Below are 23289 nucleotides of genomic sequence, written 5' to 3' on the forward strand. Positions count from 1 at the left end.
CTCGCCAAAAAGGTAAAGATTAGTTTGTTGAGAACCTCCTTTAACAAGCCATTCTTCAAAGAAAATAACAAACAGTGCACTCATTTCATTTTACTCAACTCAACATTTTATACTTATATACTCAGCATCAAAGGAAACGTCAGTACGAATTCAAAATTAGATAGGCACTGTAATCAAATCATTACAGAAATGGACATAATAAGCGAATCAGAAACATTTTTTGTGTACAATATCTTGACACACCAATTAATAATTTCAAGACATTACGTGAACGTTTGCAGCCCATTCAGACCCTTGACTGCAGTATCTAGTGTGACCACCACAAGCGGCAATAACTGCAGCACAGCGTCTATGTATGGAGTGCACCAATCGATTGATGAAGGCCATTAGCACCTGGAAGCACACTCTGAGAAAGGCCTGGCGCAATAAATCGGCTGTGTTCGGCCTTGGTCTGACATTATTCAGTCTCCTCTGAATTTCATCGCAAAGATGTTCAATTGGGTTTAAATCAGGACTAAGGGTTGGCCACTGCATGATGTTGACACCGTTCTGCTGTAGGAAGTCCCGTGTAGCTCTGGCAGTATGGGCCCGGGCGTTATCATGCTGGAAAATGTTGTTCCGGTGACGTGCGAAATGTGGTATGACGTGTGGTCTGAGAGCTTGGTCGATGTAGCGCACCGCTGTGATGCCGCCTCCTCTCCCTGGACCAAGGTTCTGGAACACCACAGGACCCACTCTCTGGTTCAGGACTATTCCACCCCATACCATCATGTTTGTACCTCCCCATGAGTCTCTTTCCATAACACATTGGTGTAACGATGGCCACGTCGTCGCCATATTCCTGTTCTGCCATCTGCAGTTGATACGCAGTACCGACTCTCGTCTGTGAACAGAACAGTTCTCCATTGTCTGTATTGCAAGTTTTGGTGTTGTAGGCCTCACTGTAGACGTTCACACCGATGACGAGGAGTGAAGATAGGTCCACGGTAAGGTCTACGCCAATGGAGGTTCCCGCTGTTAAGACGTCGGCGTACTGTATCAGTACTGATTGGTCTTCCGTGTGTTCCCCCCTGTCTGGCGTGCTGTTTCGGATGCCTGCATGAAGGGATTCTGTACATGCTGTCGCACAACAGGGGCGATCATTTGTGGTGTTTGTGGCCCGGAAACGTTGCTGCAGCCTGTAGATGGTCCGAACGTTGACCTGGAAGTGATTGGCAACGGCTTGTGCAGTGTGGCCAGCTTCAAGTCTTCCTAGCGCCTGGTTCCTCTGAGCTGTCGTGAGTCGTGGCATCCTGCTGACGTTGTTATGTGAATGTTTTAACCAGGTTTTGGGGGTTGCATTTTATAAGGCTGGTCCTTGTGATCAGCACGTGCAGCATGAGTTGCATGAAAAACATGGAGAACAACGTACCATCTCCGAGATCAGGTTGCGTTTTTGAGACCATTTCCTGGGTTCCATTCTGAGTTTGGGAAGGAATGTCTTTGCTTAGGTAAAGTTGGAGATATTGTCAAAAATATACAATCAAAACATTAAATGAGTTTACAGTTAACCGTTTCTGCTAAGGAAAATTCCAAACTGACGTTTCTTTTCCTGCTTAGTATATATAAAACTCGATTATTTTTTATAGAAAACATAAATAGATATAAACTCACTGACTCAAAATGGGGCGTTCATTCCGTTATTATCAAACCAAATTACAAATGTATAATTTAAATAATTATGGCAACGTTTGATTGCTTTTATTTCTATCCTGAACGTGGTGTAACTGTTATGGCCTGTAGTCATGTAGAGGGGAAAAACTGAAGTGGTCGGATTGACAAGCATCCCCTTGCTTATATTTCTGGATGTCTTAAGATATGTTAAAATATGGCAGGTAGTTATGTGATCCCACTTTCCTATTGATTCACACTTTCGTTATATTCTATATTAGGATATAACCTGTGAAGGTCCGGGTAAGATTGAACCTTCAGTAACCCATGATTGTCGTAAGAGGCGACTAACGAGATCGGGTGGTCAGGCTCGCTGGCTTGGTTGACACATGTCATCGGTTCCCAATTGCGCAGGTCGATGGTCATGCTGTTGATCACTGGATTGTCTGGTCCAGACTCGATTATTTACAGACCGCCGCCATATAGCTGGAATATTGCTGAGTGCGGCGTAAAACTCAACTCACTCACTCACACTATTAGGATATGCATGAAAATATTTAATAGATAAAGGGAGATAATATTGTGTTGTACTGGGTTATCTCCCTTACATCAGTCGTGGTCGGGTACAGCGCACGTTGTAGTCCATGGAGGCGTCACAAGGTTGTAATTGAATATTCCTGTGTCGTCCAGGTATTGAACTATCAAACACACAGTCTATACATATAGAGACGTCCCTTATTAGCGAACAGAGATTGTGTGATGCAGAATGTGTTAGCTGTAATGAATGATGATAAGTATTGAGTTTTGTAACATTTCGAATAATAGCGTTCGATTAGCAACATTTTTCTGACTTTATAGCTTTATGTTACATAGGGAATTTAAACTTGTATGTGCTTGTCGAAAATTGGGCTGGGACTTTTAATCGTGCCAGGGCGGTGTCCTCCCATTTGTGAGAACTCCCAGTTGTGAGACACATTAATTAATGGTTCAGTGCACATAGGTGGTGTTTCCACATCCCTACAATGAAAGTGGGATCAGCCCAGCCCAGTACCCACAGGAGCCATAGTTCATTGTTGAGTTGATTAATGAAATAGATTATCAAAGATTATATTTACACAGAAGAAATAGTTCATTAAATATTTTATTTATTCAGAAGAATATGTAATTATGATAACACATTTTTATTGACTATTATGAAGTTTGAAAGTCCTAGTTTATTATTATTTATAAAAATGAATTGGGAGTAGTGAACAAGCATTACTGCTTATGTTAACACCGCTTCCATGCAACATAAAATACAAAATGAAATGGAGGATGAGACGTCATCTATATTGACTATTGCATAAATATATTTTTAAGTACATATAAATATATACAGATTACATCAAATTCAACTATTCTCTAAGTAGTCATAATTAGAGACTTACAGTTGTGTGTGTCTAACAAGCTATTGTAGGAATATAAATCAATCATGAGAAGGTTGTTGAGTTAATTTAAGTATTTTCCTGAGAAAATTTGAAGGTTGTGTCTTGATGATATAATCGTGGACAGATTCAACTATTATATTTTCTGGTTTACACAAGGAGTAAATTCTTTGTTTCCGTTCAAAATGGTATCCAGGTTATAACGGGTAGTGTCGGGTAAAAAGGGTTTGGCATAAGAGGCCGTTCGACTGTAAACTTGTATTTTAGAGTTATTCTTAAACTATATCTTGTAGTTTCGGAGACGGATGTAAATCTGAGTAGGTAAAATAATTTCTCTTTCAAAAGTTACCTTCACAAAGTGATAAATTGTTAAAGACATTTACCTGAGTATATGTTAATCAATTTATCTTATAAAGTTTCATTAAGATTTCCACAAGATTCAGTTACATAGCATATCAGTAATTAGCTAGGGTTAATCCATTCTATCAGACATGGGAGTATGGTGTGTTTTCTTTGTTAATTACCTACTCCACTGTCTCATAACTGGGAGTCTCACAATTGGGAGTTCTCACAGATGGGAGTAGACCGCCAGGGCAGTCGTACACATAAATGGTGTAGCCGTCAAAAAGCTGGTATTAGAGAACAGGTGCTGTCGGCTAGGCAAGAAACACGCCGACAGCAGGCTATGTGGTACCACATCGGTTTCCTTTTTCAGTGCATGCAATATATATATATATATATCTGTGTCACCATCACGTACTGACTTCTGACGTAACTCACTCAGTAATTCGCTTCAGTAGCATCCAAAGCTTGATTCCAGTTGACAGAAAGTTGTATATTTTGGCCATATTTCAAAAACAGACATCAGCGACAGAAAACGATATCTGGTGCAAATTATCTGATTTGACCGGTACCATACGTTTACATGTTTGGCTTCAGCTGAACAAATGACTTCCTCCAGCAAGTGGTGGGACCACTCAGGTCTCGCTCCCCATCTTCTCTGTATCACGGTACAATGTGTGAAGCCCATTTCTGGTGTCCCCCGCCCTGATATTGCTGGAATATTGTTAAAAGCGGGCATAAAACCAAACTCACTCACTCACTCTCTGTATCACATTATTTCATCACTGATTTTATACGTACAGTTCTCTTCACCCCCAAGTACAGTGTAATAAAGTACCGCTTTGCCCCGAACAATTACAACTGAAGCTCGAGGACGCTTGCGAACATCGTTCGTAACTTGAATTTGGAACGCGGAATACGATCATACAGCATACTACAGAGGACACGTGCTTTTACCTTTTTCTCCAGTTACCCCGAACTTAAGGATCATATGACGGAGGTAAGTTTTTTATCTGGGATAAAGTGTACAAAGTTAAATAACGCAATGTTTTGACATTATTCAACATTATCATCTTTTTGCGGGTAGATTTTATTTTGAAAAAAAATCATGTTCCTGAAGTCTTCATATGTAAAGTAATTGTTGAAAGCAAAGTTGTTTAGAATATGAACAGGATAAAACTTGTTGCTCCATGTTTCTGAGAAAGCTAATAGTATGTCTTTGTGTTGAAGCGTGACTAATAGGTGTCGTGCAGAGCGCAATTGCATCCTGGTGCGCCCAAAGGAACACAACTCCGCACAGCGAATGGAGGAAAGGAAGACAGGAGTGAGTGAGTGGGTATGGTTTTACGCCGCTTTTAGCAATATTCCAGCCAAATCACGGCAGGGAACACCGCGGCATGGGCTTCACACATTGTACGCATATGGGGAATCGAACCCGAGTCTTTGGCGTGACGAGCGAACGCTGTAACCACTAGGCTACCCCACCGCCCCAAGGAAGAAAGGGATGCCTGAACAACGTTACTCTTTATCCAGTTTGAGATACGAAAATGCCTACCTGTAACTCGTTCATATTGTATTCTCAAAAAGAAATGCAAAGATATCACGACATAAAAAGTGTTATTTATTTCCCGGTGCATCTAGACAGTGGGGTATCACAACAACAACAAGGGCCCAGCAAGACAACATGTACGTAGAAGATACATCATTCACAATTACAAATTGTTTTTAGAAAAAAGACCGAGATCGTAAGAGAAACTATAGGATGAGAGGACGCAGCGCTCTTTTCATGACGTCCCAATCTATGAGGACGTGACCTTTGACAGAACACCGTTACACCGGGATGTTGACAGCGTTGACGGCAGGAACACCAGACTCACACGACGTGTAGAACGCAACCTGCAACGTAGACGAGGCAGCGACGTAAGGGTGAGGTTAGGAATGGTAGGACGTAAGGATGAGGTTGACGTAAGGGTGAGGTTAGGAGTGGTACCACGTATGGATGAGGTTGACGTAAGGGTGAGGTTAGGAATGGTACGACGTAAGCATGAGGTTCGGATGGTAGGGCGTAAGGGTGAGGTTAGGAATGGTAGTACGTAAGGGTGCGGTTGACGTAAGGGTGAAGTAGGAATGTTGAACGTAAGGGTGAGGTTAGGAATGACAGGACGTAAGGGTGAGGTTAGGAAGGGTAGGACGTAAGGATGAGGTTAGGAATGGTAGGACGTAAGGGTGAGATTAGGAATGACAGGACGTAAGGATGAGGTTAGGAAGGGTAGGACGTAAGGATGAGTTTAGGAATGGTAGGACGTAAGGGTGAGGTAAGGAATGGTAGGACGTAAGGGTGAGGTTAGGAATGGTAGGACGTAAGGATGAGGTTAGAAATGGTAGGACGTAAGGGTGAGGTTAGGAATGACAGGACGTAAGGGTGACGTTAGGAAGGGTAGGACGTAAGGATGAGGTTAGGAATGACAGGACGTAAGGGTGACGTTAGGAATGGTAGGACGTAAGGCTGAGGTTAGGAAGGGTAGGACGTAAGGGTGAGGTTAGGAATGACAGGACGTAAGGGTGACGTTAGGAAGGGTAGGACATAAGGGTGAGGTTAGGAATGACAGGACGTAAGGGTGAGGTTAGGAATGGTAGGACGTAAGGATGAAGTAGGAATGTTGAACGTAAGGATGAGGTTAGGAATGACAGGACGTATGGGTGAGGTTAGGAAGGGTAGGACGTAAGGATGAGGTTAGGAATGGTAGGACGTAAGGGTGAGATTAGGAATGACAGGACGTATGGGTGACGTTAGGAATGGTAGGACGTAAGGATGAGGCTAGGAAAGGTAGGACGTAAGGATGAGGTTAGGAATGGTAGGACGTAACGGTGAGGTTAGGAATGACAGGACATAAGGGTGAGGTTAGGAATGGTAGGACGAAAGGGTGAGGCTAGGAATGACAGGGCATAAGGATGAGGTTAGGAATGGTAGGACGTGAGGATAGAGTTTAGGAAGGGTAGGACGTAAGGGTGAGGTTAGGAATGAGTAGGACGTATGGGATGAGAGGTTAGGAATGGTAGGACGTAAGGGTGAGGAGTTAAGGAATGGTAGGACATAAGGATGAGGGTTAGGAATGGTAGGACGTAAGGGTGACGTTCGGAAAGGTAGGACGTAAGGATGAGGTTAGGAAGGGTAGGACGTAAGGATGAGGTAAGGAATGGTAGGACGTAAGGGTGAGGTTAGGAATAACAGGACGTAAGGGTGAGGTTAGGAATGGTAGGACGAAAGGGTGAGGTTAGGAATGACAGGACGTAAGGGTGAGGTAAGGAATGGTAGGACGTAAGGGTGAGGTTAGGAATAACAGGACGTAAGGGTGAGGTTAGGAATGGTAGGACGAAAGGGTGAGGCTAGGAATGACAGGGCGTGCGGGTGAGGTTAGGAATGGTAGGACGTAAGGATGAGTTTAGGAAGGGTAGGACGTAAGGGTGAGGTAAGGAATGGTAGGACGTAAGGGTGAGGTTAGGAATGGTAGGACGTAAGGATGAGGTTAGGAATGGTAGGACGTAAGGGTGAGGTTAGGAATGACAGGACGTAAGGGTGAGGTAAGGAATGGTAGGCCGTCAGGGTGAGGTTAAGAATGGTAGGACGTAGGGATGAGTTTAGGAATGGTAGGACGTAAGGGTGAGGTTAGGGATGACAGGACGTAAGGGTGACGTTAGGAATGGTAGGACGTAAGGATGAGGTTAGGAATGATAGGACGTAAGGGTGAGGTTAGGAATGGTAAGACGTAAGGCTGAGGTTAGGAAGGGTAGGACGTAGGGATGAGGTTAGGAATGGTAGGACGAAAGGGTGACGTTAGGAATGGTAGGACATAAGGGTGAGGTTAGGAATGACAGGACGTAAGGGTGAGGTTAGGAATGGTAGGACGTAAGGATGAAGTAGGAAAGTTGAACGTAAGGATGAGGTTAGGAATGACAGGACGTATGGGTGAGGTTAGGAAGGGTAGGACGTAAGGATGAGGTTAGGAATGGTAGGACGTAAGGGTGAGATTAGGAATGACAGGACGTAAGGGTGACGTTAGGAATGGTAGGACGTAAGGATGAGGCTAGGAAAGGTAGGACGTAAGGATGAGGTTAGGAATGGTAGGACGTAACGGTGAGGTTAGGAATGACAGGACATAAGGGTGAGGTTAGCAATGGTAGGACGAAAGGGTGAGGCTAGGAATGACAGGGCGTAAGGATGAGGTTAGGAATGGTAGGACGTAAGGATGAGGTTAGGAAGGGTAGGACGTAAGGGTGAGGTTAGGAATGGTAGGACGTAAGGATGAGGTTAAGAATGGTAGGACGTAAGGGTGAGATTAGATATGGTAGGACGTAAGGGTGAGGTTAAGAATGGTAGGACGTAAGGGTGAGGTTAAGAATGGTAGGACGTCAGGGTGAGGTTAAGAATGGTAGGACGTAAGGCTGAGGTTAGCAGTGGTGGGACGTAAGGGTGTTTATTCGAGCAACACCGTACGTATTGCTGTTCTTCATCAATCAACTATGGTTAGATTCATAAGATTATAAGGTTTCATAAAATGTGCGAATATTTTCATTTCATTTTGGGATTATCTCATTGTCTGTGCACGGGTAGATATAGCTGACTTACATTATCAACCAGCCCAGCGAATGAGTTGACAGTGTACGATCCACTGCCCAGCTTCATGGCGCAGTCACTTGTCAGGATGCCTGGAAGGCAAATACACAGTTTAGCCTGAACCCAATGTAGGTAGGAGGAGGTTTAGACACAGCTAAATGTAGTGGTAGAGGGATCGAGGAATAGATAGCACACAGGGCTCAGTATGATAACAAACACGACACTGGGTGATAACAAGCATAACACAGGGTTCGGTGATAACATTCATAACACAGGGTTCGGTGATAGCAAGCATAACACAGGGTTCGGTGATAGCAAGCATAACACAGGGTTCGGTAATAACATGCTATCACCGAACCATGTGTTATGAATAATGTATAACATGTATAACACATGGTTCGTTGATAACATTCATAACACAGGGTTCGGTAATAACATGTATAACACATGGTTCGTTGATAACATTCATAACACAGGGTTCGGTGATAACATTCATAACACAGGGTTCGGTGATAACATTCATAACACATGGTTCGGTGATAACATTCATAACACATGGTTCGTTGATAACATTCATAATAGGGTTCGGTGATAACATTCATAATAGGGTCGGTGATAACGTTTATAACACATGGTTCGTTGATAACATTCATAACACAGGGTTCGGTGATAACATTCATAACACATGGTTCGGTGATAACATTCATAACACATGGTTCGGTGATAACATTCATAACACATGGTTCGTTGATAACATTCATAATAGGGTTCGGTGATAACATTCATAATAGGGTCGGTGATAACGTTTATAACACATGGTTCGTTGATAACATTCATAACACATGGTTCGGTGATAACATTCATAACACATGGTTCGGTGATAACATTCATCACACATGGTTCGATGATAACATTCATAACACGGGATTCGTTGATAACATTCATAACACATGGTTCGTTGTTAACATTCATAACACAGGGTTCAGTGATAACATTCATAACACATGGTTCGATGATAACATTCATAACACGGGATTCGTTGATAACATTCATAACACATGGTTCGTTGTTAACATTCATAACACATGGTTCGGTGATAACATTCATCACACATGGTTCGATGATAACATTCATAACACGGGATTCGTTGATAACATTCATAACACATGGTTCGTTGTTAACATTCATAACACAGGGTTCAGTGATAACATTCATAACACATGGTTCGGTGATAACATTCATAACACATGGTTCGGTTGTATCATTTATAACACAGGGTTCGGTGATAATATTCAAAACACAGGGTTCGTTGATAACATTCATAACACATGGTTCGGTGATAACATTCATAACACAGGGTTCGGTGATAATATTCATAACACGGGGTTCGTTGATAACATTCATAACAGGGTTCGGTGCTGAAATTTATAACACAGGGTTTGGTAATCACATTTGTAGCACAGGATTCGGTAATAACAGATATAACGCATTGTTCCGTTATTGCAGGCATAACACAGGGGTCGGTAATAACAGGAATAACACAGAGGTCGGTAATAACAGGCATAACACAGGGGTCGGTAATAACAGGCATAGCACAGGGGTCGGTAATAACAGGCATTGCAGAGATTTCGGTGATAACAGGCATAACACAGGGGTCGGTAATAACAGGCATAGCACATAGTTCGGTGATAACATTCATAACACGAGGTTCGTTGATAACATTAATAACACATGGTTCGTTGTTAACATTCATAACACGGGGTTCGTTGATAACATTCATAACACAGGGTTCGGTGGTATCATTCATAACACGGGGTTCGCTGATAACATTCATAACACATGGTTCGGTTGTAACATTCATAACAGAGAGTTCGGTGATAACATTCTAAGCTGGTATAGACGTTACTTACGACCAGATGCAGTTGAACTTGTCCCGGAAAACTCCTGTCCATTGAAGATGCGGTTGCCGCTGGCGTCCAAGCTGTACAGGATGACGCGTCCCTCCAGCAGCCCGGGGGATTGTGTGTACCTCATTGTGATCTCTTTCCAGTCGTCCGAGTTAGTCTGGAGGTCAACATTCAGGATACAACTGAGATCACCCATCATGTTCACCCACCATGATCACCCATCATGATCACCCATCATGATCACCCTTGTTCTAGTCCACAAATATGTGTAAACTTAAAACTATGTTTACGGTGTTCAATTTTCACTTCCAGGCTTGTCACTGATTTCGACCCCAAGCAGTACAAAACACCTTCCGTCCAGAAACTGTGCAAGAAGGTTTACAGTGAATTGACACAAACCAAGATCCTCAGTGGATCTGCTACAGACATGTAGTGGCTTGCTGCTGTTACTTGATGTAGCATAACTATAGTACTGGAGCATGCTAGTATCAGGTAAGTGTTCTTCTACCAGGGTTATGATTAGTGTCATAGTTACATGATCTGTCTGGTCCATAGGTAGAGTCATGGTTACATGATCTGTCTGGTCTATACGTAGAGTCATGGTTACATGATCTGTCTGGTCTATGGGTAGTGTCATGGTTACATGATCTGTCTGGTCCATAGGTAGAGTCATGGGTACATGATCTGTCAGATCTAAGGGTAGAGTCATGGTTACATGATCTGACTAATCTATGGGTAGAGTCATGGTTACATGATCTGTCTGGTCTATAGGTAGAGTCATGGTTACATGATCTGTCTGGTCTATAGGTAGAGTCATGGTTACATGATCTGTCTGGTCTATAGGTAGAGTCATGGTTACATGATCTGTCTGGTCTATACGTAGAGTCATGGTTACATGATCTGTCTGGTCTATAGGTAGAATCATTGTACATGATCTGTCAGGTCTAAGGGTAGAGTCATGGTTACATGATCTGTCTGGTCAATGGGTAGAGTCATGGTTACATGGTCTGTCTGGTCTATAGGTAGAGTCATGGTTACATGATCTGTCTGGTCTATAGGTAGAGTCATGGTTACATGATCTGTCTGGTCTATAGGTAGAGTCATGGTTACATGATCTGTCTGGTCTATAGGTAGAGTCATGGTAACATGATCTGTCTGGTCTATAGGTAGAGTCATGGTTACATGATCTGTCTGGTCTATAGGTAGAGTCATGGTTACATGATCTGTCTGGTCTATAGGTAGAGTCATGGTTACATGATCTGTCTGGTCTATGGGTAGAGGCATGGTTACATGATCTGTCTGGTCTATGGGTAGAGGCATGGTTACATGATCTGTCTGGTCTATGGGTGGAGTCAGGGTTACATGATCTGTCAGGTCTATAGGTAGAGTCATGGTTACATGATCTGTCTGGTCTATGGGTAGAGTCATGGTTACATGATCTGTCTGGTCTATAGGTAGAGTCATGGTACATGATCTGTCTGGTCTATAGGTAGTGTCATGGTTACATGATCTGTCTGGTCTATGGGTAGAGTCATGGTTACATGATCTGTCTGGCCTATTGGTAGCGTCACATGGTTACATGATCTATCTGATCTATAGGTAGAGTCATGGTTACATGATCTGTCTGGTCTATAGGTAGAGTCATGGTTACATGATCTGTCTGGTCTATAGGTAGAGTCATGGTACATGATCTGTCTGGTCTATAGGTAGTGTCATGGTTACATGATCTGTCTGGTCTATGGGTAGAGTCATGGTTACATTGTCTATCTGGTGTATGGGTAGAATCATGGTTACATGATCTGTCTGGTCTATAGGTAGAATCATGGTTACATGATCTGTCTGGTCTATGGGTAGTGTCATGGTTACATGATCTGTCTGGTCTATGGGTAGTGTCATGGTTACATGATCTATCTGGCCTATTGGTAGCGTCACATGGTTACATGATCTGTCTGGTCTATGGGTAGTGTCATGGTTACATGATATATCTGGCCTATTGGTAGCGTCACATGGTTACATGGCTGTTTAATGGGAATTTGTAATAGTTGTTTGTTCTGCCTGGTTAATGGAAATTTGTTATGGTTAGTGTTTTGTAAAGAAATAAGAAGGGAATCACAGCCACTCACCGGGGCGTAATTGACGTTGACAGTTGCCTCTCCAGTTACTGTTCGAACTCTAAATGTGACCTGCCCGGTAGCTGGCATCATGGTTATGTACACCGACGGCTCAATGCCAGCTTCACTCTTGTTTCCAGGACATGGCACGTTGCTAAGGACGACCATTTCCTGAGTATTCCCGGAAAGGCCAATGAGGTCATCCTTTACGTTGACCCGGAAGAACACCGTGTTTTCCACCAATGCCTGGTCGTTATTTGCATAATATGGAACAGATAAAAAGTTATCTCGCCCGGCCAGTCGAATGGTTCTGCCGTTGTTTTCAACGTATTCCACGTTTTTCACGTCTATCCAGTTTTGCTTGGGACTAGTTTCACTGAATCCCCAGCGGCTGTTCTGCGACGGCGTGACGGTGATGACCACATCAGGTACACAGGCTGTAATGACATCAGGTAGGACGATAAGGAGAAGGTGGAGGAAGAGGGTAGGGAGTTTGAGGAAGGAGGAGGGCAGGAGAGGAGGAGGAGAAAGACAAGGAGGGAAAGAGAAAGAGGGAGGAAAAGGAGAAGAGGAGATGGGGAGGGGGAGGAGAGGAGGAAGAGGGTCAGAAGAAAGAGGGGAGGAAGAAGGAGGCGGGGAGGGGGAGGAGGAAAAGAGAAGGAGAAGCAGAGGAACAGAGGGGGAGGAGGGAGAGGAATGTGGGGGGAGAAGGAGTGGAGGAGGAGTTAAGAGGAGGCCTTGAAGTAGGAAGGAGAAGAAGAAGGAAGGGATGGGAAGGAGAAAGGGGAGAAAAGGGGAGTATGGGGAAGTGGAGATATGTTTCTAATATGTGATATAACACGGTACCTACGTGTGGAAGGAGTTCCACAGGTGGAGTCAAGCACACATCTACATTCAGTGTCGCTGAAGGAAGTTCCACCGGGACAGTCCATCTGGATCAGGCTGGTGCCGGACAGCATAAAAAACGTGCAGTTGTTAGCAGTATTCGGTTGAAGCTCACCGCAGCCTGAAACGAAATAACTAAGTTTTCTCAACCAACAGACATTAGGTTCATGGTAAAAAAGAAATTTTCGACTGAGGTAAATGAGTCTGAATATGTTATGTGATCACAAATTCGATAGTGGATAGCGAAAATAGCATACTTTCGGGTGATTGGTGGTAGCACGATTTGCAATGTCCAGACTTGTGTCCACTGACTCAAAGTCTCCGTTAAACTCCTCTATTGCCACCTGTCGCACAAACCGAGAAAAATTCCGGCCAAAGGCGTGTCACTAGGCTGTCACTAGGCTGAAAACTGTGACAGTAAGATCCCAACACAACTGTCATACCCAAATGAATGTTTGATTTTCAGTGTTTGCCCTAAACCCTCAAAAGCTGCAGGCCCTAAGGACCCAGAACCATAAAAAGTTGTGGGTCCTGCTCAGAATGTGTAGGTCCTATATTTTAGCTACAATATAAGTAATTCCCGGCAAACAAAACTGTGACAACTAACAAACTGAGCTAAATAGTTTAACATAGCTCTAGTGACTGACTAGTCTTTACAACAAAATAAAAAAATGCTAGAATTTACTGAATAATCATTTCTGAAAAATAATACTCTTAATTTGTAGTTATTGGGGATGAATAAGCTGTTGGCCATAAGAACCTGCAGAAAACAAAGCTGTGGGTCCGAATGGTTTTCAGTCGGCCTCGGGCCTTAGGACTTACGTTAAGTTCGAACTCTGTTGATAATAGCCACCGTCATTGATGTTCACTTTCTATTGCCGAGTGGAGAGATTAGTGCAGCTCAGTTTCAGCAACATTAAAGTCTAAACACAACTAGGGGGGTATATACTCCCCATCAAAAGTTTAGACTCACTAGTGTAAATGTGGCCACTTGCTTCAGTCAACTTATCTAAACTAGATTTTGCAAAATATTCGATACAGTTTAAGGGTACTGTTTACACATGAACTGATGTATTGTAAAACAAATTCGTTATGTTGACAAGATTATTGTCATGAGTTCAATAAATGATGAAACTCAGTGAAAATTGGCGAATTCTTAACAAAACTTTACACCAAAACGCAGCTGTTCACATGCACGATATTTGCACAATCGTCATACTTTTCAGCAAGTTGATGCATGATCCTCGTGTAATTCATCTGCATAAGGTTTGCAGTTGGTTCCCCCAAGTTAGTGGAGAAATTCATCTTCGATGTAACCACATGTATATACATAACATATAGTGAGTGTTTTAAGTGAGTCTAAACGTTTGATGGGTAGTATATATACACATGCAAACGAATAAGGGAAGACGTGAAAGTACAAGTGTTTCTTTATTTTTGCCCGGAATGTCACCCACAGTGCAATACATACCCTGTGAAGTAGCCTGGAACAGAATAGAGGAACATTTGTACTTGCATGTGTTCCCTTATTTGTTTCCATGAGTATATTTCATTTGGTTAGTGCAAGACAGAACTCACGGTGGTAGACGGAGTTCGCACACGTCCCCTTGCAGTTGGTGTCGCCGGTGCACTGTTGACTGCTTGGATCGTAGTAGTCGCTGTTGCAGCAGGTGGAGACGAATGTGGTGGATGGTCCATCACATGAATAGTAACTCCGACATGAAACCTTGTCCTCGTACCGTCGTCGTTGGCAGGTATTGTCTGGCGTACACACGCCGAGGTTGCTGTCGTAACGTTGAAATGTCGGGCAGCAGTTGACGTTCAAGATGGCTTCACCGTCGATGACACCGCAGGTGTAGTAGATTTCACAAAAGTCTCCCAAGGGGAAGTTCTGTTGAGCACCGGCGCAGTTGGCTACGGAAGAAAGATGTCCCTTTTCACGGAGCTTGCCATGGCATGAATGAGTGAGTTGTGTATCACTACGCCTTTAACAGTATATCATTCATATGAGAAGCTTTTATGTCTCGTTCGGGTTAAAAAATACAGTTGGTGAGAATTGGCTATTTGGTATCAGATTACGGACTTGCTTAAAGATGAACTTGAACCCCTGGGCCAAATTCACGAGAGTTGAGTTTACCAATAAAAACAGAAATTCTGAGACACAATTCATTAAGGCGCATTTGTGCGTTCAGGAATGCCTACATCTTTCCGAAATGTCCGACATTTCTGATTTTGCTGTCACGGTTAACTTCAGATAGTATCTAATGTTTTTAAAACTGGGTCAGTCGATGTAACTGAACTGATGATTTTAACTTACTACATCCACTGTTCGGGTCCCTCAGGATAGACCTGCTGGGTTTGCAGGTGCGTTCTCTACGATGGAAGAGGCTTCCTATCGGACACACTTTTTCATATGCCTTCATTTGTTCATCCGGTCTCCTCTCACACAGGTAAAACTTGTCACACCGTCCGGGGTGCTCTGTGATGCGGGTACCTCCGTCAACGGCGCACCCGTTGCACACTGGGAACAAACACTGACAATCTAACCCTGGAACTATTTACGTGGGATCTAATTATGCTCTGGTATATTGTTTTTAAAGGTAGATGATCTGTATTGTGTTATATAATCAGGAAGTGTATCTACCTGTGTAGTGTTATATAATCAGGAAGTGTAAGTGTGTTATATAATCAGGAACTGTGTATCTACCTGTGTCGCGTTATATAATCACGAATTGTATCTACCTGTGTAGTGTTATATAATCAGGAAGTGTATCTACCTGTGCAAGGTTACATAATCAGAAAGTGTATCTACCTTGTAATCTTATATAATCAGGAAGTGCATCTACCTGTGTAGTGTTATACAATCATGAAATCTATCTACCTGTCTAGTGTTATATAATCAGGAAGTGCATCTACCTGTGTAGTGTTATACAATCATGAAATCTATCTACATGTGTAGTGTTATATAATCAGGAAGTGCATCTACCTGTCTAGTGTTATACAATCATGAAATCTATCTACCTGTGTAGTGTTATATAATCAGGAAGTGTATCTACCTGTGTAGTTTTATATAAACAGGAAGTGTATCTACCTGTATAGTGTTATATAATCAGGAAGTGTGTATCTACCTGTGTAGTATTATATAATCAGGAAGTGTGTATCTACCTGTGTAGTGTTATATAATCAGGAAGTGCATCTACCTGCGTAGTGTTATATAATCAGGAAGTGTGTATCTACCTGCGTAGTGTTATATAATCAGGAAGTGTATCTACCTGTGTTGTGTTATATAATCAGGAAGTGTGTATCTACCTGTGTTGTGTTATATAATCAGGAAGTGTATCTACCTGTGTAGTGTTATATAATCAGGAAGTGTATCTACCTGTGTAGTGTTATATAATCAGGAAGTGTGTATCTACCTGTGTAGTGTTATATAATCAGGAAGTGTTTCTACCTGTGTAGTGTTATATAATCAGGAAGTGTGTATCTACCTGTGTAGTGTTATATAATCAGGAAGAGTGTCTACCTGTGTAGTGTTATATAAACAGGAAGTGCATCTACCTGTGTAGTGTTATATAATCAGGAAGTGTGTATCTACCTGTGTAGTATTATATAATCAGGAAGTGTATCTACCTGTGTTGTGTTATATAATCAGGAAGTGTATCTACCTGTGTAGTGTTATATAATCAGGAAGTGCATCTACATGTATAGTGTTATATAATCAGGAAGTGTATATCTACCTGTGTAGTATTATATAATCAGGAAGTGTGTATCTACCTGTGTAGTGTTATATAATCAGGAAGTGTATCTACCTGTGTTGTGTTATATAATCAGAAAGTGTATCTACCTGTGTTGTGTTATATAATCAGGAAGTGTGTATCTACCTGCGTAGTGTTATATAATCAGGAAGTGTATCTACCTGTGTAGTGTTATATAATCAGGAAGTGTGTATCTACCTGTGTAGTGTTATATAATCAGGAAGTGTTTCTACCTGTGTAGTGTTATATAATCAGGAAGTGTGTATCTACCTGTGTAGTGTTATATAATCAGGAAGAGTGTCTACCTGTGTAGTGTTATATAAACAGGAAGTGCATCTACCTGTGTAGTGTTATATAATCAGGAAGTGTATCTACCTGTGTAGTGTTATATAATCAGGAAGTGTATCTACCTGTGTAGTGTTATATAATACAGGAAGTGTATCTACCTGTGTAGTGTTATATAATCAGGAAGTGTATCTACCTGTGTAGTGTTATATAATCAGGAAGTGTATCTACCTGTGTAGTGTTATATAATCAGGAAGTGTATCTACCTGTGTAGTGTTATATAATGCAGGAAGTGCATCTACCTTCCGAGTGCATCTACCATCAGAGTGAAGTCATCACATCTCTGTTTGTGCAGCGTTAATATGATCTTACCTGTGTAGGCACACAGTGACCTTGCTATGTTGCCCAGCCCTGTGGACAACTGGTTGACGCCAGCTACCTGTGTGATCTGAGACTGGTCACGGGTGATGTCGTACAGTTCTTGTGCGAAGTTGTTGTCGTTAACGTTGATTCCGACAGCAAACAAGGTGTATGTCGCGTCCCTAGCCGCTGCTGCGACTGCAGCTGTCTGTGTGGGTAGTTGGGAGATGCCGTCAGTGACGACAATGATGCTGCCCGACGTTGCTGGTAAAGGGGACGTTTGGAGCATGTTGATGGCTTCCTGGATGGCGAGGTCGGTCCGGGTTCCCGAGGTGCCCGCACTCTGGATAGCCACGAAGGACAGAAGTGCGTTGCGGTCGCGACTCAATGGCTGTTGCTGCACGACAAAACTGTCGTAGTACACCAAGCCGACGTTGATGTTGAGGTTGTTGTTGAAGATTTCCGTGATGAAGTTGTTGACAGAAGCCTGAATGGCACCGAATGAGCCAGCAACGCTTTGGGATCGGTCAACAACCAGGACGACATTCGACTGGTCACTGCAAGCTGTAACAGAGAATGTCACTATATCCGCCAACTGTGACAACATATTGCTGTATTGAATCATATAGTTTTGGTATTTGTTTCGTAATCGGGACAATCCAGTGACTGACTGAGGTACAGGTCAGCAATACTGGCACCTGTCTTACTAAGTGAGACAAATGAAGGTAGGCAAACAAACACATAGTTAGAAACACAATCAGCTACACATGCGTACAGATGGTTAGAAGGACAGACAAACAGACAGTCATGCAGACAGACAGTCAGACAGACAGACAGACAGACAGTCAGTCAGACAGACAGACACCTACTGAACAAAGGGACGGCGTTAGTCCATAGCTGTCCTTCGTCAAGGCAAGCAGCACAATGGCGGCAATAAGCTGCTTCATCTTCTGCGGTCCTTCCTTTTGTTTTACCTTAAATGTTGAAATGAACAAAATTAATGCATATGCACCATCAGAGAATACCAGTAACCTCGTAACACCGAGTAGCCCCTCATCAGCTGTCGGTGGCATCTTGTTAGCTCTCAGTTGCCCCTCATTGCCCCCCCAGTTGCCCGTCAGTAGCTCCTCAGTAATTTACGGCAATCCCCCAGTAACGCCCCAACATCACAGGGTTTTCAGTTGCCCATTCATATTCTAGCCGCAAAATGAAACTAGGCTTTTTAAAAATTCCTTTGAAACTTGAAAATACATGCATAACGTCAATGAAAACTTCAACAAACGTTATATTTGGGATCACACTTTCTCGGCAAAGTACAGATTCTAGTACTTTGTTAGGGTTGAGTCCCATCCGGGATTCGAACCCACACCCTCCGAGTCAGGCACCTAATCGCCAGCACACAAAGTCAGCCGCCTAACCCGCTTTCTAAAAATGGCATTGAGTATTCAATGAAATAGTTTCATGGAAACATTTATAGGATGACGTGATCATAAGAAGTCGGCGGAACGGCATGTGTAATGTCCATGACGCTGACGTTACGAGTCCGAAAACGGGGCAGGGGTCAAGCAGTCATGTCACAAACACAGTACCGGTATGCCCACCGTGAACACCGAGAACAGAAGTGCATCGCCAACGCGAAGAGTCTATCAAATAGGCATGGGAGGTTTGTGGAACGGCTTGCCATGTTCTCTGCAACTCTGCTTCCAAATCACGAACGTTGTATGGGGGATTTGGTACACGTACACATCGCTCAGTTGCAACCCACACATGCTCTAGAGGGGTGGCATCAGGTGAAATTGCAGGCCAAGGTAGTTCATGAACATTGTTCTGTTGAACACAAGCCATGGCAACCGTGGCCTGGTGAGAATGGGCATTATCCTGTTGGAATGTCAATATTTGGTCTTGACGTTGTTAATGGAATTTCCAGTGGTCCGAAAATCTGATTTATGTAGCGCACCCGTCAAATTGCCCTGAACATCAACTAAACGGATTCTCTGACGTACACGTATCCCTCCCGTAATCGTCACCGCACGCCTCCATGACACCGGCTTTAGCACAACGCTATCCGGGGTGTCCGGAGACACGTCGACGTCCGTCACAACAGGAAACGTCAAACGTCTTCAACCACAACCAGGGTTGACGGACATGACCATTGATGGTTGCGTCAGGATAGGTCGTCTGGCCGGTCCATGTGGACGTTGTCCCGATCCCGACTGTGTTTGGGCTGATACGCCGAAATCCTGGAATGGTCGAAGCAGTAAAACCTGTACAGGAGATGGGTTACCCGTATCTATCTGTCCCGAAAGGGCGTTGTGACAAGCGTGGACGTCCTATACACTTGGGCCATTGGCAACGTCATTAATTTGTGGTATCGTCTCAACAGTGATGAAATTGTGTTTCAGTGGCAAAGGAAATGTGCAGACGTTGAGACATTGCCCCGCAGACGGACCGACCAATAGCTTTCTGACTTTGAGAAATTCCTCCACAGACCGCCCCAATAGTTGCTGCTCTCTGACGTTGAGACAGTCCCCCACAGACCGCCCCTATAGCTCTCTGACGTTGTGCAGAATCGTGGCGTGGTGTTCGGTTTATTTGCCTTTTAAGTTGGTGATTGATCAAACTTCAAACAATAATGCTTCCCAAATCGAAACAGTTTTTACCATTCATGTTCTCCATGTGCCCGAGATACACATACACACACGTGTCGCACGTGTACATGCTGAAACCACAAATGTCACGAAACGTAGCACATGCATATATATACTCTCCCAAAAAAGAAACGCATATAGGAATTTCAACTGTATTTTTATGTTTATTTTGAAACATCTTGTAGGCTTTATGAGTCAATGAAATATAACGAAATTGCACACTGGGAATGCAGACTTATCCGTCTTTGGCACCAACTAGAGGACAGTCAGTTTGAGTGTCACATGGAGACGTGTGGTGGCGCTGAAGTCAATATCTCGTGTGACCACCGTGGGCATCCAGAACTGCACGGCATCGCCTCGGCATCGAACGAATAAGTCTCAGAATCTCGTATTGCCCAATCGCAGCCCACTCTGCCTGTAGTGCCTGTGCGAGTTGCTGGGGTGTCTGGGGCTGAGGGTTACGGCGTCGCACCCGTCTGTCCAGGGCATCCCACAGATGTTCGATCGGGTTTAAGTCCGGAGGTGTGGGCGTAGGATTTCGTCACAATACCGTTGAGCTGTCAGGTTGCCCTGGTTCATCACCAAATCACTTCTCCTACGGCAGGTGATCGTTCCCCACATCATAACACTGCCCCGGCCCAATCTGTCCACCCGGGGAACGCAAGCGTCGGCGAAACGTTCACGTCGACGTCTGTACACCCGCATTCTTCCATCGCATAGTTCCAATAGAAATCGTGATTCTTCACTGAACCAGACTCTACGCCAATTCGGTAGGTTCCAGGCCTGAACGTTGGTGCACCATTGAACTCCATGTCGACGATGTTGTTGTCGAAGCACATGGCCAAAATAAGGTCTTCTGGCACGTAAACCAGCCTCTCTCAACCTGTTCCTGACGGTCTGTGCAGAAAGCCTCCTCAATCCGGGTATTTGTCGAGCGGTACTGGTCGCCGTAGCTGTTCGATGACGCAGTTGATGTACCCGGATGTAGAGATCCTGCGCCGCAGTGGTCGCTCGAGGTCGCCCACTACGAGGGGCATCTGCTACCGCATTCTTCCGGCGATATCTCTCCAGACCCGTGAAATGGTGCTTTGGTGAACATTCATGCGTCGGGCAACTGCACGTTGAGACTGGCCAGCTTCAAGCAAACCAATGGCGATATGACGGTTGGCTTCACTTAGATGTGGCATTTTGCGTTCGTCAGCAACATTCCAAATACAGTGAATAATCGACAGACAGCGATCAACATTTTATACCCATCATTGAGACTATCTGATCCCCAACTTTCACGTGCATTACATGTGAATTGTGTATACTGTGACACTACACGCCGAAATTGAAAATCATGCTGTTAAATACGGGTATTTTACGGATGGTGCGTTTTGTTGTGTAGGACTCATAAACAGAGCAAAACCTTTTGTAAAATGAATCACGTTTTAATTCATTGCTACATGAAATTGCTATTTTCATGATGCGTTTCTTTTTTTGGGAGAGTATATGTTAATTTCAATTCACTACTACGTTTCCATCTGCACTTGTGTACATATCTAGTCCCAAAACATATTTTGATTTCCTATGTGCGCAGTTTCTTTTGGTGGCTAGTATATAATTTCCACAGCTATTTTACACCAACTGGAATCTGTTCCTGAAGACATTCAAGACTGGGATTTTTTTACACTGACGTTTCATGTGTTTTACGCGTGTATTACCCAGTATCAACGGATTTAATACATTTGATAAGTTCTTTTCATGTCGAGACAGTACGAACATACCTATAAAACAAATATGTACAACAGCGGCTTATGCCTATGCCTCTCATCATTTTGAAGTTTTTTTCCTTAGAACATGGAAACATTAAAAAGAAAAATTTAAAGGTTATGTCACATGTTTACTCAATAAAAGCAATTTTCTCGGGCTGACTGACACGCAGGTTATATCAACGTGCCCGTTGTATTGAGAAAGTCGTGTTTTCTTACACAAAATACACTATAAGTTGGCTCGGGCATGTGGGATATTCCCTGGATAAACTTTCCCAGGTTTAGGATAAATACTCGACTGAATTTTCTTTTCAAATATCACCTTGATATGCCCGCTTTACTTTATAAATTAGCTCCGTCTCTTTGGGAGATGGGTTTCTACAAAATATTTGGTGAGTCATTTAATAACATTTAATTCATATCATGATTGTGACACAAATGCATGGCATATTTCTGAAATTAGCACAACAAAGCATGTTAAATATTTGAAGAAAACCAACCCACCTTATCAGTATGTCTCTCGGTTTCTCGAGATACCTTGTAAACTAAACGTTCCGTCAGTAAGGCGACCCCCGCCGAAATGGACTCCCAACTCCCCACAAGCAGTTAAATAACCCAATGGATTGTTACCCAACAGCGCGCCCTTTGTTCGTCTTATTCTGTTCAAATGTTCTTTAAGTAATTATTACTTTATTCTTTACTAAACTCGTAGTGACGTCGGGGAGGTGGGCTGGAGTGGCCCACAGTGGATTATACAACGACACATAGTAACCATTGAGGTAAGTGTAAATATTGAATTTCCACAATTTTATTGGCAGGCCCTTGGTAAATAGTGTGTAGAAAGACCTGGGATACTGAATATGTAAAACGTTTAAAGATAAACTACCGTTAAGTAAAGTCTTTTTGTTACAGAGACCCTGGGTCCCCGCACAAATTGAAAGACGGTACTCTGATTTGTTTAGCGACGTTTCCGCCAATCCCGTGCAAAGAAACATTGTCTCATATGTCTTGGGATCCAGGCTATGAATTATCGTAATGAGCAGGGATTGGCACAAGGGCACGCGTCCTGTACCGTTTGAAGTATTAATGGACTCGTGAAGATCCGGGTTAGAACTGATCTTCCGTAACCCATGCTTGTCGTAAGAGGCGACTAACGGGATCGGGTGGCCAGGCTCGCTGACTTGGTTGACACGTGTATTCCAATTGCGTAGATCGATGCTAATGCTGTTGATCACTGGATTGTAAAGACTCGATTATTTATTTACAGACCGCCGCCATATTGCTGTAATATTACTACGTGCCGCGTAAAACTCACTCATTCAGATCATTCATTATACAAAAATCTACTTAAAAGCATGTACATTTCAGTGCCTCTTAAATGTTCAAATTTATTCATCAATAAACAAAGACGAATATGAGGTCACTGACGCCGCTCAGACTTTGAATTTCTGACATGGAACTGGATCACAAAAAAACATTTCCATAATCATAAGGAATATCGATAAAAGCACAGTCCAATGTCCGAGCATGTCCTCATCTGTTTTTATAGATCA

The 23289-nt window shown here is 43.2% G+C and overlaps 1 protein-coding gene across 1 annotated transcript; it reads right to left on the reverse strand.

Annotated features, from left to right (window-relative positions):
- Positions 1-5016: 5016 nt before the first annotated feature.
- On the reverse strand, positions 5017-22318 carry LOC124254095. Its single transcript, XM_046687969.1, has 10 exons — positions 22241-22318; positions 18204-18308; positions 17347-17898; positions 15252-15455; positions 14513-14848; positions 12900-13055; positions 12062-12486; positions 9942-10095; positions 8044-8123; positions 5017-5312 (listed from the first exon to the last, which is right to left on the reverse strand). Exons 3-10 carry the CDS (start codon positions 17621-17623, stop codon positions 5247-5249), a joined length of 1698 nt encoding a protein of 565 aa, XP_046543925.1. The 5' UTR covers positions 17624-17898; positions 18204-18308; positions 22241-22318; the 3' UTR covers positions 5017-5246.
- Positions 22319-23289: the final 971 nt, after the last annotated feature.

Source organism: Haliotis rubra, unplaced genomic scaffold, assembly GCF_003918875.1.
Source record: "Haliotis rubra isolate DU_JTF1 unplaced genomic scaffold, ASM391887v1 Scf563, whole genome shotgun sequence".
Lineage (NCBI taxonomy): Eukaryota > Metazoa > Mollusca > Gastropoda > Lepetellida > Haliotidae > Haliotis > Haliotis rubra.

Coding starts and splice junctions, on each gene's coding strand:
- LOC124254095 (XM_046687969.1), bottom strand. CDS start 17,623: ATGCTCCAAACGTCCCCTTTACCAGCAACGTCGGGCAGCATCATTGTC. Junction 12,487..12,899: donor CTGTGGAACTCCTTCCACAC/GTAGGTACCGTG, acceptor ATGTCATTACAG/CCTGTGTACCTGATGTGGTC. Junction 8,124..9,941: donor AAGTTCAACTGCATCTGGTC/GTAAGTAACGTC, acceptor TTTGCCTTCCAG/GCATCCTGACAAGTGACTGC.